The 13,703-nt window shown below is 41.0% G+C and overlaps 1 protein-coding gene across 10 annotated transcripts in view; it reads left to right on the top strand.

Annotated features, from left to right (window-relative positions):
- The window catches only part of TP53BP1 (tumor protein p53 binding protein 1), a 131,831-nt gene that overhangs the window by 52,852 nt on the left and 65,276 nt on the right, over positions 1–13,703 (top strand). For all 10 annotated transcript variants that reach the window (XR_012414858.1, XM_065547850.1, XM_005559336.5 and 7 more), the window contains one exon: positions 5,278–6,604. Coding sequence is in view for 9 of the 10 variants with exons in the window: in XM_065547850.1 (XP_065403922.1) it covers positions 5,278–6,604 (1,327 nt within the window). In the remaining variant the exon portion in view is untranslated. The remainder of the gene's footprint in view (positions 1–5,277; positions 6,605–13,703) is intronic.

The raw sequence follows: 13,703 nt of genomic DNA, 5'->3' as shown, positions 1-13,703 counted from the left end.
TGAGTTCAGGTGTCTGAAGCTGCAGTGAACTATGATTGTGCCACGGCCCTCTGGCCTGGGTGACAAAGCAAGACCCCATCTTGAAGAAAAGAAAAAAGAGAAAATAAGATCATTAGTTATTCTACCTAAGAAATACAACTCTTTTTTTTTTTTTTTTTTTGAAATGAAGTCTCTCCATGCGCCTGGCAAATTTTTGTGTGTTTTTTTTTTTGAGACGGAGTCTCGCCCTGTCGCCCAGGCTGGAGTGCAGTGGCTGGATCTTAGCTCACTGCAAGCTCCGCCTCGTGGATTTACGCCATTCTCCTGCCTCAGCCTCCCGAGTAGCTGGGACTACAAATTTTTGTGTTTTTAGTAGAGATGGGGTTTCACCTTGTTGGTCAGGCTGGTCTCGAACTCCTGACTTCAAATGATCTACCTGTCTCAGCCTCCCAAAGTGCTGGGATTACAGGCATAAGCCGTCACACCTGGCCAACTCTTAGCTTTTTTTGTTATATGTTTATTAACTAGAATTACGTGAAGATTATATATGATAAAATGTGTAAAAAGAGTATAATGGCCAGGTGCTGTGGCTCACGCTTGTAATCCCAGCACTTTGGCAGGCTGAGGCAGACTGATCACTTGAAGTCAGGAGTTTGAAACCAGCCTGGCCAACATGGTGAAACCCCATCTCTACTAAAAAGTACAAAAATTAGCTGGGCGTGGTGGCGGGTGCCTGTAATCCCAGTTACTCTGGAGGCTGAGGCAGGAAAATTACTTGAACCTGGGAGGTGGAGGTTGCAGTGAGTGGAGATGGCGCCACTGCACTTCAGCCTGGGTGACGGAATAAGACTCTGTCTCAAAAAAAAAAAAAAAAAAAAAAGACTACAATGTATATCTACATAATTTTTTACTAAAATACAAACTTCTTGCTAGAGCCCAAATGTTTTTTGATCTTTTAGTGTTCTTCTGTATACTTTTATGTAGACCATAAAACATTCTATCATGTGATAGATCACAGTTTAAAAATTATTATCTTGGCCGGACGAGGTAGCTCATGCCCGTAATTCCAGCACTCTGGGAGTTCGAGGCAGGCAGATTGCTTGAACCTAGGAGTTCAGGATCAGCCTGGGCAACATGGCAAAATCTCATCTCTACAAAAAGATCTAAAAAATAAGGTGTGGTGGTGTGTGCCTGTATTCCTAGCTACTCGGGAGGCTAAGGTAAGAGAATCACTTGAGTCTAGGAGGTCAAGACTACAGTGAGCCATGATCGCACTACTGCACTCCAGCCTGGGCAGCAGAACAAGACCCTGCCTCAAAAAAAAAAAAATAAATAAATAAAATTCCTATTTGTAACCATTTAAGGTATTTCATATTGTTACCTATTCTAAATAATAATATAGCAGTGAACCATTTTGTAGGTAAATATTAGTGTGCTTTCATTGATTAATTTCCCAGAAATGGAATTATTGCATTATGGCATATAGGATTTCAGGGCTGTTGTGTTTTCCTAAATTTCCATTCAGAAATGTTGAACCATTTTTTTTTCCCCTTTTGAGACAGGGTCTCATTCTGTTGTGCAGGCTGGAGTGCAGTGGCACAATCACTACTCACTGCAGCCTTGACCATCCAGGCTCCCAAGTAGCTGTGACCACAGACGTGTGCCACCACACTCAGCTAATGTTTCTTTTTTTTGGTAGAGACAGGGTCTCACTTTGTTGTGCAGGCTTATCTCAAACTCCTGGGCTCAAGTAATCCTTCTGCCTTGGCCTTCCAAAGTGTTAGGATTATAAGTTAGAGCCACTGCATCTGGCTTGAACCGGTTTATACTCAGTCATATCTGAGAGTATATGAATAGATTCAAACTTATGATCATTGTTACAATCTGATAGGATAAACAAAAATACCAGACATTGAAATACCAGAAGTTATGGAATATACAGAATGCTTGACTACCCATTTGATTCCTCATTCCCTTAAAAAATCATAGGAAAAAAAGCTTGGGCATGGTGGCTCATACCTGTAATCCTAGCAGTTTGGGAGGCTAAGGTGGGCAGATTGCTCAAGCCCAGGATTTTGAAACAAGCCTGGGCAACAAAACGAGACCCTCTCCACAAAAAATATAAAAATTACCTTGCTTTGGTGGTGCACACTTGTAGTTCCAGCTACTTGGGAGGCTGAGGTGGGAGGATCAATTGAGTCCAAGACGTCAAGGCTGCAATGAGCAATTATTAAGCCACTGCACTCCAGCCTGGGTGACAGAGCAAGACCTTGTCTCAAAACAAAACAAAACGTAGGAAATGAATGCCTACCCATCTGTGTCTGGAGTTTTACATCATTTACATTAGGCAAAATTACACACTAAATGTAAATTCTTATGTAAAAGCAGCTAAGTTTTATGTTAATGTCTCTTTAAAAATATTGAAGTATTAGTTACATAAAATTGTCATTTTACATGTATGTTTTGATGAATTTTGGCAAATGTGTACAGCTGTGTAACCATCACCACCATCAAAGTAGAGAACAGTTCCCTCACCCTAAAAAGTTTCCTTATAACCTTTTGTGGTTGATCTCCCTGCTGCCCAACATACTCCCTTCTCCTGCCCTAGGCAATCACACATCAGTTTTCTGTCAGTATAGTTTTGGTATTTCAGTAGTTTCAAGTCTGGGCAATATAGCAAGATCCCATTTCTAAAAGACGTTTTTAAAATAATCTGGGTGTTGTGGCGCCCACCTGTATTTCCAGCTACTTGGGAGGCTGAGGTGGGAGATTGCTTGAGCCTAGGAAATTGAGGCTGCAGTGAGCTATGATCTCACCACTGCACTCCAGAGCCTGGGCGACAGAGTGAAGCCTTGTCTTTAAAAAAAAAAAAAAAGAAAAGAATTTCATGTAATTGGAATCAGGAAGTGTGTATGGTCTTTTATTTTTGAGCTCTTTTACTTAGCATATTTTTGAGATTTGCTTGTATTATACGTATTCATATTTTATTGCATTTATATTGTTGGATAGTGTTCCATAATATGTGTATCCACAATTTGTTTGTTCATTCACCAATTGATAGGACATTTGGTTCTAGTTTTTGGTTATTTTGAATAATCTAGTCAATTATAATTAATATATGACCATTATATGAGTGAATATATGAATAATTCCCCATGAATTTATGAATAATAATCCTATGATCTTTTGCACATCTTTTTTTTGGAGACAGAATCTTGCTCTGTTGCCTAGGCTGGAGTGTAGTGGCGTGATTTTGCCTCACTGCAACCTCTGCCTCCTGAGTTCAAGCAATTCTCGTGCCTCAGCCTCTGGGTAGCTGGGATCATAGGTGTGCACCACTATGCCCAGCTAATTTTTATATTTTTAGTAGGGACGGGGTTTCACCATGTTGGCCAGGCTGGCCTCAAACTCCTGGCCTCAAGAGATCTGCCTGCCTTGACCTCCCAAAGTGTTGAGAATACAAATGTGAGCCACCGTGCCTGGCCAGCATGCACATCTTATGAATAATAGTTCTATGATCATTTGGATGCCCATCTTTTCTGTGGGCACATATTTTTATTTTTCTTAGGTAAATGCCTACAAGTAGAATGCCTAGGTTATATAGTAATGAATGTTTCTAAGATACTGCCGTACTGTTTTTCCAAAGTGAGTGTAACATTTTGCATTCCCAGCAGCAATGTACGAGAGTTGCAGTTGTTCGCCATCGTTGCTAATCCTTGGTTTTGTGAGCCCTTTTTTTCCTCTTTTTTTGAGACAGAGCCTTTCTCTGTCTCCCAGGCTAGTGTGCAGTGGCACAATCATAGCTCACTGCAGCCTGGACTTCTGTGGCTCAAGTGATCCTTCTGCCTCAGCCTCCCAAGTAGCTGGGACTGTAGGGGCACAATACCATGCCTGGCTAATTTTTAAAGTTTCTGTAGACATGGGGTCTAAGCCACGTTGCCCAGGCTGGTCTTGAACTCCTGGACTCAAGCAGTTTTCCCACCTCAACCTCCCAAAGTGCTGGGATTACAGGCGTGAGCCACCACACCTGGCTGAGCCACGATGCCTGGCTGTTTTGTGAACTATTTTAACGTTAGTTTGCTTTTTTTTTTTTTGAGACAGAGTTTTGCTCTGTCGCCCAGGCTGGAGTGCAATGTCACGATCTCAGCTCACTGCAACTTCTGCCTCCTGGGTTCAAGTGATTCTCCTGCCTCAGCCTTGCGAGTAGCTGGGACTACAGGTGCTCGCCACCACGCCTGGCTAATTTTTGTATTTTTAGTAGAGATGGGGTTTCACCATGTTGGCCAGGCTGGTCTCGAACTCCTGACGTCAGGTGATCTGCCTGCCTTGGCCTTCCAAATTGCTGGGATTACAGGCGTGAGCCACCACGCCTGGCCTATGTTAGTTGCTTTTGTTGCGTGTAGTGGCATTTCATTGTGATTTTAATTTGTATTTCTCTGTTGACTATTGATATTGTAACCTTTGGATTTTATTTTATTTATTAATTATTATTATTATTATTATTTTTTGAGATGGAGTCTTGCTCTGTCGTCCAGATTGGAGTGCAATGACATGATCTTGGCTCACTGCAACCTCTGCCTCCCTGGTTCAAGCCATTCTTCTGCCTCAGTTTCTTGAGTAGCTGGGATTACAGCCATGCACCACCCCACCCAGCTAATTCTTGTATTTTTGGTAGAGACACGGTTTCACCATGTTGGCCAGGCTGGTCTCGAACTCCTGACCTCAGGATCTACCTGCCTTGGCCTCCCAAAATGCTGGGATAATAGGCGTGAGCTACTGCACCTGGCCACTGGATTTTAATATCTGCTTTATGAACGCTAGCTTTTTTTTTTTTTTTTTTTTGAGATGGAGTCTTACTCTCTCACCCAGGCTGGAGTGCAGTGGTGCAATCTCGGCTTACTGCAACCTCAGCCTCCCAGGTTCAAGTGATTCTCCTGCCTCAACCTCCCAAGTAGCTGGGATTACAGGTGCCCGCTGCCACGCCTAGCTGATTTTTTGTATTTTTAGTAGAGATGGGGTTTCACTGTGTTGAATGCTAGCATATTTTGAAATCGTGAAGTAAAATGAGTATGTATTCCCACTTTGTGAGAATTGAAATGGGCTGGAGCATGTGCCACTGCTCTTGGCTATCCTAGAGTTCTTTAATTCTTAAATTTGATGTAGAAATTTTATATGAATTTAAAAATTTGTTTTAGAAATTTGACTTGATTTAGAAATTTTATATGAATCCAGGGATTAGATATAAAAGATGTATGATCATGTATAAATTACGATTTGTGTCTTTTTATTCTTCCTTAGGACATTTTTATTCCCTCCCCAAGTCTGGAAGAACAATCAAACGATGGGAAGAAAGATGGAGATTTGCATAGTTCATCTTTGACAGTTGAATGTTCTAAAACTTCGGAGATTGAACCAAAGAATTCCCCTGAGGATCTTGGGCTATCTTTGACAGGGGATTCTTGCAAATTGATGCTTTCTACAAGTGAATATAGTCAGTCCCCAAAGATGGAGAGCTTGAGTTCTCACAGGATCGATGAAGATGGAGAAAACACACAGATTGAGGATACGGAACCCATGTCTCCAGTTCTCAATTCTAAATTTATTCCTGCTGAAAATGATAGTATCTTGATGAATCCAGCACAGGATGGTGAAGTACAACTGAGTCAGAATGATGACAAAACAAAGGGAGATGACACAGACACCAGGGATGACATTAGTATTTTAGCCACTGGTTGCAAGGGCAGAGAAGAAACGGTAGCGGAAGATGTTTGTATTGATCTCACTTGTGATTCGGGGAGTCAGGCAGTTCCTTCACCAGCTACTCGATCTGAGGCACTCTCCAGTGTGTTAGATCAGGAGGAAGCTATGGAAATTAAAGAACACCATCCAGAGGAGGGGTCTTCAGGGTCTGAGGTGGAAGAAATCCCTGAGACACCTTGTGAAAGTCAAGGAGAGGAACTTAAAGAAGAAAATATGGAGAGTGTCCCATTGCACCTTTCTCTGACTGAAACTCAGTCCCAAGGGTTGTGTCTTCAAAAGGAAAGCCCCAAAAAAGAATGCTCAGAAGCTATGGAAGTTGAAACCAGTGTGATTAGTATTGATTCCCCTCAAAAGTTGGCGATACTTGACCAAGAATTGGAACATAAGGATCAGGAAGCTTGGGAAGAAGCTACTTCAGAGGACTCCAGTGTTGTCATTGTAGATGTGAAAGAGCCATCTCCTAGAGTTGATGTTTCTTGTGAACCTTTGGAGGGAGTGGAGAAGTGCTCAGATTCCCAGTCATGGGAGGATGTTGCTCCAGAAATAGAACCATGTGCTGAGAATAGATTAGATACCAAGGAAGAAAAGAGTGTAGAATATGAAGGAGTTCTGAAATCAGGGACTGCAGAAGCAGAACCTGTAGAGGAAGACTCTTCACAGCCTCCCTTACCTTTAGTTAGAGCAGATGATCCTCTGAGACTTGACCAGGAGTTGCGGCAGCCCCAAACTCAGGAGAAAACAAATAATTTGTTAACAGAAGACTTAAAAATGGCTAATGCAAAGCAGCTAAGCTCAGGTGCAGAGGCCCAGAAGCTGGGGAAGCCCTCTGCCCATGCCTCACAAAGCTTCTGTGAAAGTTCTAGTGGTGAGTGTGATTGTAGATTATTCTGTCTCCACCTACATTATAATTTGGAATGGAAAGTTGGCGAGAACTGCATGCTTATGTCAGGAGTGAACATTATCTTTATGTTTATGAACAACCAATAATAATTGGGAAATTAAATTTTTTGGATTGCTTTTTTTTTTTTTGAGATGGAGTCCTGCTCTGTTGCCCAGGCTAGAGTACCGCTAGTGGTGCGGTCTCAGCTCCCTGCAACCTCCACCTCCCGGGTTCAAGTGATTTCTCGTGCCTCAGTCTCCCAAGTACCTGGGACTATAGATGCATGCCACTGTCTGGCTAATTTTTGTGTATTTTTAGTAGAGGTGGGGTTTCACCATGTTAGCCAGGCGAGTCTCGAACTCCTGACTCAAGTGATCCACCTGCCTTGGCCTTTCAAAGTGCTGGGATTACAGGGATGAGCCACCACACCCAGCCTGGATTGTATTTTTTTAATAGCTGTAAGTATTTGTGCAATTAGAGATATTTGAGGTTTATCAGCTTTATAACTTAGGACTACTTGGTAAAAAATATTTAGAAATTGTGCCAATCTGTTTTTTTCGACTTAGATTGTATCCTTGCTCTGTGTGTATAGATTTTGACAGTTGCCTTGAAATAGAAGGATCTTTTTTGATTAACTGTATGTGGTCAAATCACATTAAGAACTGTTGATGAGTATCCTGTTAATTAGTTATTTCCATTTTATGGGCATTAAGTAAAGTTTCTAAACTTGGTTCAAAAAATACAAGTCTCTTAAACCTGAAACTGGAAAATGTATTAGTTCTTGTTCTTTATTTTATGAAATTTAGCATGAAAACATAGATTACTTTCTAAGTATTTGTAGGCTGGGTGCAGTGGCTCACGCCTGTAATCCTAACACTTTGGGAGGCCAAGGTGGGCAGATTACCTAAGCTCAGGAGTTTGAGACCATCTTGGGTAACATGGTGAAACCCATCTCTACTAAAATACAAAAAATTAGCCAGGTGTGGTGTCATGTGTACCGGTAGTTCCAGCTACTTGGGAGGCTGAGGCACGAGAATCGCTTGAACCTGAGAGGCAGAGGTTGCAGTGAGCCGAGATCATGCCACTGTGCTGGAACCTGGGCGGCAGAGTGAGACTCTGTTTCCCAAAAATAAAATAATTTGTAGAGTATGACATTAGCTGAAAATAATTCAATCTTTGTGAATCCTTAGAGTTAGTATAATGTAGGCCAGGCGTGGTGGCTCACACCTGTAATCCCAGCACTTTGGGAGGCGGAGGCTGGCAGATCACATAAGGTCAGAAGTTTGAGACTAGCCTGACCAACTTGGATAAACCCTGTCTTTACTAAAAACACAAAATTAGCCAGATGTGTTGGCAGGCACCTGTAATCCCAGCTACTCGGGAGGCTGAGACAGGAGAATCACTTGAACCCGAGAGGTGGAGGTTGCAATGAGCCGAGATCGCGCCATTGCACTCCATCCAGCCTGGGCAACAAGAGCAAACTCTGTCTCAAAAAAAAAAAAAAAAAAAGGGCCAGGCACGGTGGCTCACGCCTATAATCCCAGTACGTTGGGAAGCCCAGGTGGGCGGATCACGAGGTCAGGAGATCGATACCATCCTGGCTAACACGGTGAAACCCTGTCTCTACTAAAAATACAAAAAATTAGCCGGGTGTTGTGGCGGGTACCTGTAGTCCTAGCTACTCCGGAGGCTGAGGCAGGAGAGTGGCGTGAACCTGGGAGGTGGAGCTTGCAGTGAGCTGAGATTGAGCCACTGCATTCCAGCCTGGGCAACAGAGTGAAACTCTGTCTCAAAAAAAAAAAAAAAGAGTTAATATAATGTAAAATCAAAACAAGCTCCAAAAACAAAGTAAGAACAAGACACAAACTTAAGAAAACAAGTTTCTAGGATGAAATGAAAAAACAGTATTTGGCAAGTTTATATATGATAGTGACCATATTTTTTGGTTTGCCTAGAACAGTCCCTTTTTTCTTTTTTCTTTTTTGAGATGGAGTCTTGCTCTGTTGCCAGACCAGAGTGCAGTGGCACAATCTCGGCTCACTGAAACGTCTGCCTGCCAGGTTCAAGCGATTCTCCTGCCTCAGCCTCCTGAGTAACATGCAGGTGCATGCTACCACGCCCAGCTAATTTTTGTATTTTTAGTAGAGACGGGGTTAGTACTTCTCTTGCTAACATGGTGAAACCCCATCTCTACTAAAAATACAAAAATTAGCCTGGAATGATGACGGGCGCCTGTAATCCCAGCTACTCTGGAGGCTGAGGCACGAGAAGCCGAGATTGCACCGCTGCATTCCAGCCTAGGTGACAGGGCGAGACTCTGCCTCAAAAAAAAAGTTGTCCCTATTTATTAGCTTTTATATTTAGCACTTTTTAAAATCTTGAGAATAAGAAATGTTAGAGCTGAAAAGGAAATGAGGGGTTATTGGATTTAGTGTCTTTTTAACGTCTTTTGGCTAGTTAATGATAGAGGTGGGACTAGAACCTAGGTCTCCTGATCCTGGCTGTGCTTTTTCTTCCTGAAAAACTAAGACTTAATACAGTTTATTTGATTTTGAAGAGCTGTAGTGAAGAATAAAGTGAATAATCTAAAATTCTGTAATAGAGTATTTTGGTAATTGTATTACATTTAAATGCTGCTAATGACCTGTGCCAACAAAATATCAGGTCTTGTTGATTGTTTTAATGTAGTTATTTTGGAGTACTTTTAAGTTATATGCAAAAGAAGCTTCTAAAGCATTGAGATATTCTATTATTTTAATATTATCCTTCATGAATTCTTGTTTACATTGTTAATTGGCAGAGTCAGCTTTTTTTGCCATAGTAAAACTTACTATTTTATTAATATTATTACTATCCAGATTATTGAAAATGCTAGTGCTTTTGTGTTTATTTCATGATTTTAGTTCTTGGGCAAACAAAAAGCAATGAAGACAGTGGCTGGAAAATAGTATTTATGAGGAGAAGTTAAATAAAAATAATTTTAACTATAAATTAGAACATGAAGGGAGAATAATAGCTTTTTGTCTTTTTTTTTTTTTTGAGCCATTATCTTACTCTGTTGCCCAGGGTGGAGTGCAGTGGCACCATCAGTGCTCACTACAGCCTTGACCTCCCGGGCTCAAGTGATCCTCTCACCTCAGCCCCCCACCCCAAGAAGCTGGGACTACAGGCGTATACCAGCATGCTTGGCTAATTTTTTGTAGAGACAGGGTTTTGCCATGTTGCCCAGGCTGATCTCAAATTCTTGGATTCAGGCAATCCACCCACCTTGGCCTCCCAGAGTGCCAGGATTACAGGTATGAGCCACCGTGCTCAACCGAGAATAATAGTTTTTAACTTAGAGAATTGTATAAATCATTCAGAAGAGCATTGCAAAAAGAACAGAAAAATATTATTTTATACTTAAAAATATAGTTGTTTAGTTGCTAAATGTTGAGAGACTAATTTTATTTTTATTTTTATTTTTATTTTTATTTTTTTGGAACAGAGTCTTGCTCTGTTGCCCAGACTGGAGTGCAGTGACATGATCTCGGCTCACTGCAACCTCCACCTCCCGGGTTCAAATGATTCTTGTGCCTCAGCCTCCTGAGTAGCTGGAATTACAGGCATGTGCCACCATGCCTGGCTAATTTTTGTATTTTTAGTAGAGACAGGATTTTGCCATGTTGGCCAGGCTGGTCTCGAACTCCTGGCCTCAAGTAATCCACCTGCCTTGGCCTCCCAAAGTGCTGGGATTACAGGTATGAGCTACTGGGCCTGGCCAAATTTAAATGATAGTAATCTAAAAAGTAACGGTTCTTCAGTCTGAAAAGACAGAATGAAAACTATGAATTGGGAGAGTTTTGCATTTGTTCATCTACTAAGAAGAGCACTTTTTTGTTAATAGATTTATTGATTTTTAAAAAAGATAGATGCTTGGCCAGGCATGGTGGTGTGCACGCGTAATTCCAGCTACTCAGGAGGCTGAGGCATGAGAATCACTTGAACCCGGGAGGCGGAGGTTGCAGTGAGCTGAGATTGCACCCCTGCACTTTAGCCTGCGCGACAGAGTGAGACCCTGTCTCAAATAAATAAGTAAATAAATAAATACATAAATAATGCATGCTTAATTTTGAAAAACATTCAAACAATACAAAGTAGAGATTGTGAATGGGGAGGGTGTGGGGAGAGGGAGTTGGAAGGAAAAGAGAGAGTGAGTACAGAGAGGGAGAGAGAGAATTACTTTAAATGTCTCCATTTATAGATAACTTATCACTGTTAGCAGTTTGGAGACTTCTTCAAGTATCTGTCTATGGAGAGTTCCTCTTAAACTCGAAAAAAAGCAAGATGGTGCTTGGAAACCCAATCTTATTCAACACAGAACAAATATTTGCTGGGTTGATGATGTGAAAAACTGTAATGAGTTCAGTAAGTCTTTAATTAAATCCATAAGTAATAGTCTGTAATAGTTAATAATGATCAGGGCAGCTAGATGTGTTTTAGGCTCTAGTTATAACCTTTATTGGCTTACTTGATAAAATGCCATCTTAATTGGCTATTAATGTCAGAGGCAGACTTTTAGGGTAGACTGTTCATGCATGATATCGCCTGATATATAAATTCTTACATTTTTAACTAGATGGCTTTTAATCAATTCTTAGATGTAACCAGTTCTTTTAAGAACAAAGAAGAAAAATGGGTTTAAAACTGTAACAGAAAATTAAGAGAGACCTTCTTAACATTTAGAGTTTTAAATACTGCTTTGGAGTTATTCTCTAAAGTCCTTAAAGGACATACTCCCACTCAGGTGGTTTCAAAATTAGTATTGAGTTTCCTTTTTCCTCCTTTGTATCCTTCTTCATTGTTTGGTATGCTGACATACAACATGATAGCCCATGATTATCTGGAAAAACAAGAAGGGTTTGATAATTTAAATAATGTAGGAGTGCTAAATGTTAGAGAAATAATGGAATATGTGGAAAATTCCATAAATCTAAAAGGATAAACTATGCCAGCAAATGTAATTTTAAGGATTTGGCAATAATTTGAGTAGATTGGTGGTGTTTTCCAGATGAAGGAACAAAAGCATAGAAATGGGAAACGTTTGGAGGACATTGAATAGAAGCTTTATGAACGTGAATAATTAAAGAAAAACTGGAGATATAGGCTGCTACTAGTTAGTTGAATGCTGACTGTAGAGTTAGGAATTTGTCTTCTAGTGAAAACCTTGGAGGTTTTTGACCAGGAGCTAACAAAGCCATGTTTTCTAGGAAGGCTGCTTTGGTTACAGTGTGCAGAGAGAATGGGGGTTAGGGAGAGTGGGAGACTTTAGGCAGAGGAAGTGATTGATAGGCTATGGTAATAACCCAGGAATGAGGCATTGGAGACCTGAGGAGAGTAGTGGCAGTGCTGTCCCTAGGGCCTGTAAAAGTCTCAGTTTTCCATTAGGTTATAGTAATGCAGTTAGATAAATGGTGCTACAATTACTTTTCATAAGTTTTATGTAATACTGTGCAAAGGAAACCTCGTTACAGGGATATATTTTCAGCAATTAATGCTTGCATATAGTATTTGCATAATATATGTCACATAGAAAGGTCTGCTTAAAGATTTCACGCACATTTTCAGAAGTCTGGAATGTATGAGGCTTTGCAAGGTGTTTTTTAAGTTTCTGTATCTCTTCTAAGTTCTTTATTAGAACAACTTGCTTTATAAGGGGCTACCGCAGAATGAATGCTTATCTACCTGACCCATTTCTCTTTTTTCTGTAACTATGGTGGATGTCTTTGCCAGTTAGATGTAATGTTGAGATTCTTCATTCATACTGTTTACAGGTTTTTTGTTTTTGTTTTTGTTTTGAGGCAGGGTCTCACTCTGTCATCCAGGCTGTAGTGCAGTGGCACCACCTTGGCTTACTGCAACCTTCGCCTCCCAGGTTCAAGCAATTCTCCTGCCTCAGCCTCCCGAGTAATTGGGATTACAGGCACCTGCCACTACGCCCAACTAATTTTTTTTTTTTTTTTTTTTTTTTTTTTTTTTGAGACGGAGTCTCGCTCTGTCGCCCAGGCTGGAGTGCAGTGGCCGGATCTCAGCTCACTGCAAGCTCCGCCTCCCGGGTTCCCGCCATTCTCCTGCCTCAGCCTCCCAAGTAGCTGGGACTACAGGCGCCCACCACCTCGCCTGGCTAGTTTTTTTTGTAGTTTTAGTAGAGACGGGGTTTCACTGTGTTCGCCAGGATGGTCTCGATCTCCTGACCTCGTGATCCACCCGTCTCGGCCTCCCAAAGTGCTGGGATTACAGGCTTGAGCCACCGCACCCGGCCTAATTTTTGTATTTTTAGTGGAGACGGGGTTTCCTTATTTTGGCCAGGCTGGTCTCGAACTCCTGACCTCAAGTGATCCATCCGCCTTGGCCTCCCAAAGTGCTGGGATTACAGGTGTGAGCCATGGTACCTGGCCCCTCTTTACAGTTTCTTTAGCTGAGCATATGTACTTTAATCCTTTATTTCTAAAGACCATTTCTTTTTCTCTGTTTATCTCCTCAGATTACTAATTCATTTTCTCTTACATGTAGATGTAAGAGATTTTTGTTTTGTTTTGTTTTAAAGGAAAAAATTATCACGGTGCTTGCTATTAAAGATAGGAGTGGAAAAAGATGAAAGAAACAAACTACTTTCATAAGTAGTAGTGTCTGAGTATGCCAGATTATAGTTAATTTGAGCCATCCCAGGAAAGTAAGAAGAAATTTTCATTAGTTTTAAGAGGGCAGTCTGGCACAGTTCTTACTTTCTCCCAAATGTATCATTTTATTAAAAGAGATAAATTAGGAATTTAGAAAATGTGATTTTTTGACAGTTTTCTAGTTCTGATTAGCAAAAATTTGGAACTGAGATGTAGGTAGAAAGTAGCTTTATGTCTTGACAAATATTTTCTATTTATAATAATTTAATAACTAAAATGTGTACACTGGTGATGCTTATATATGAGGGATTTACTGTTGTGCAGAGATTTAGGTATGAACATTACACTTTGGCCTAGAGCAAATGCTGGTCAGTACTGCTGAACCATGAAACCCTTAGATTTCTATGCTAGAACCAGTCAGTATC

This window comes from Macaca fascicularis, chromosome 7 (genome assembly GCF_037993035.2).
Source record: "Macaca fascicularis isolate 582-1 chromosome 7, T2T-MFA8v1.1".
NCBI classification, from domain to species: Eukaryota; Metazoa; Chordata; class Mammalia; order Primates; family Cercopithecidae; genus Macaca; species Macaca fascicularis.
This window is presented reverse-complemented; position numbering and strand designations above follow the sequence as displayed.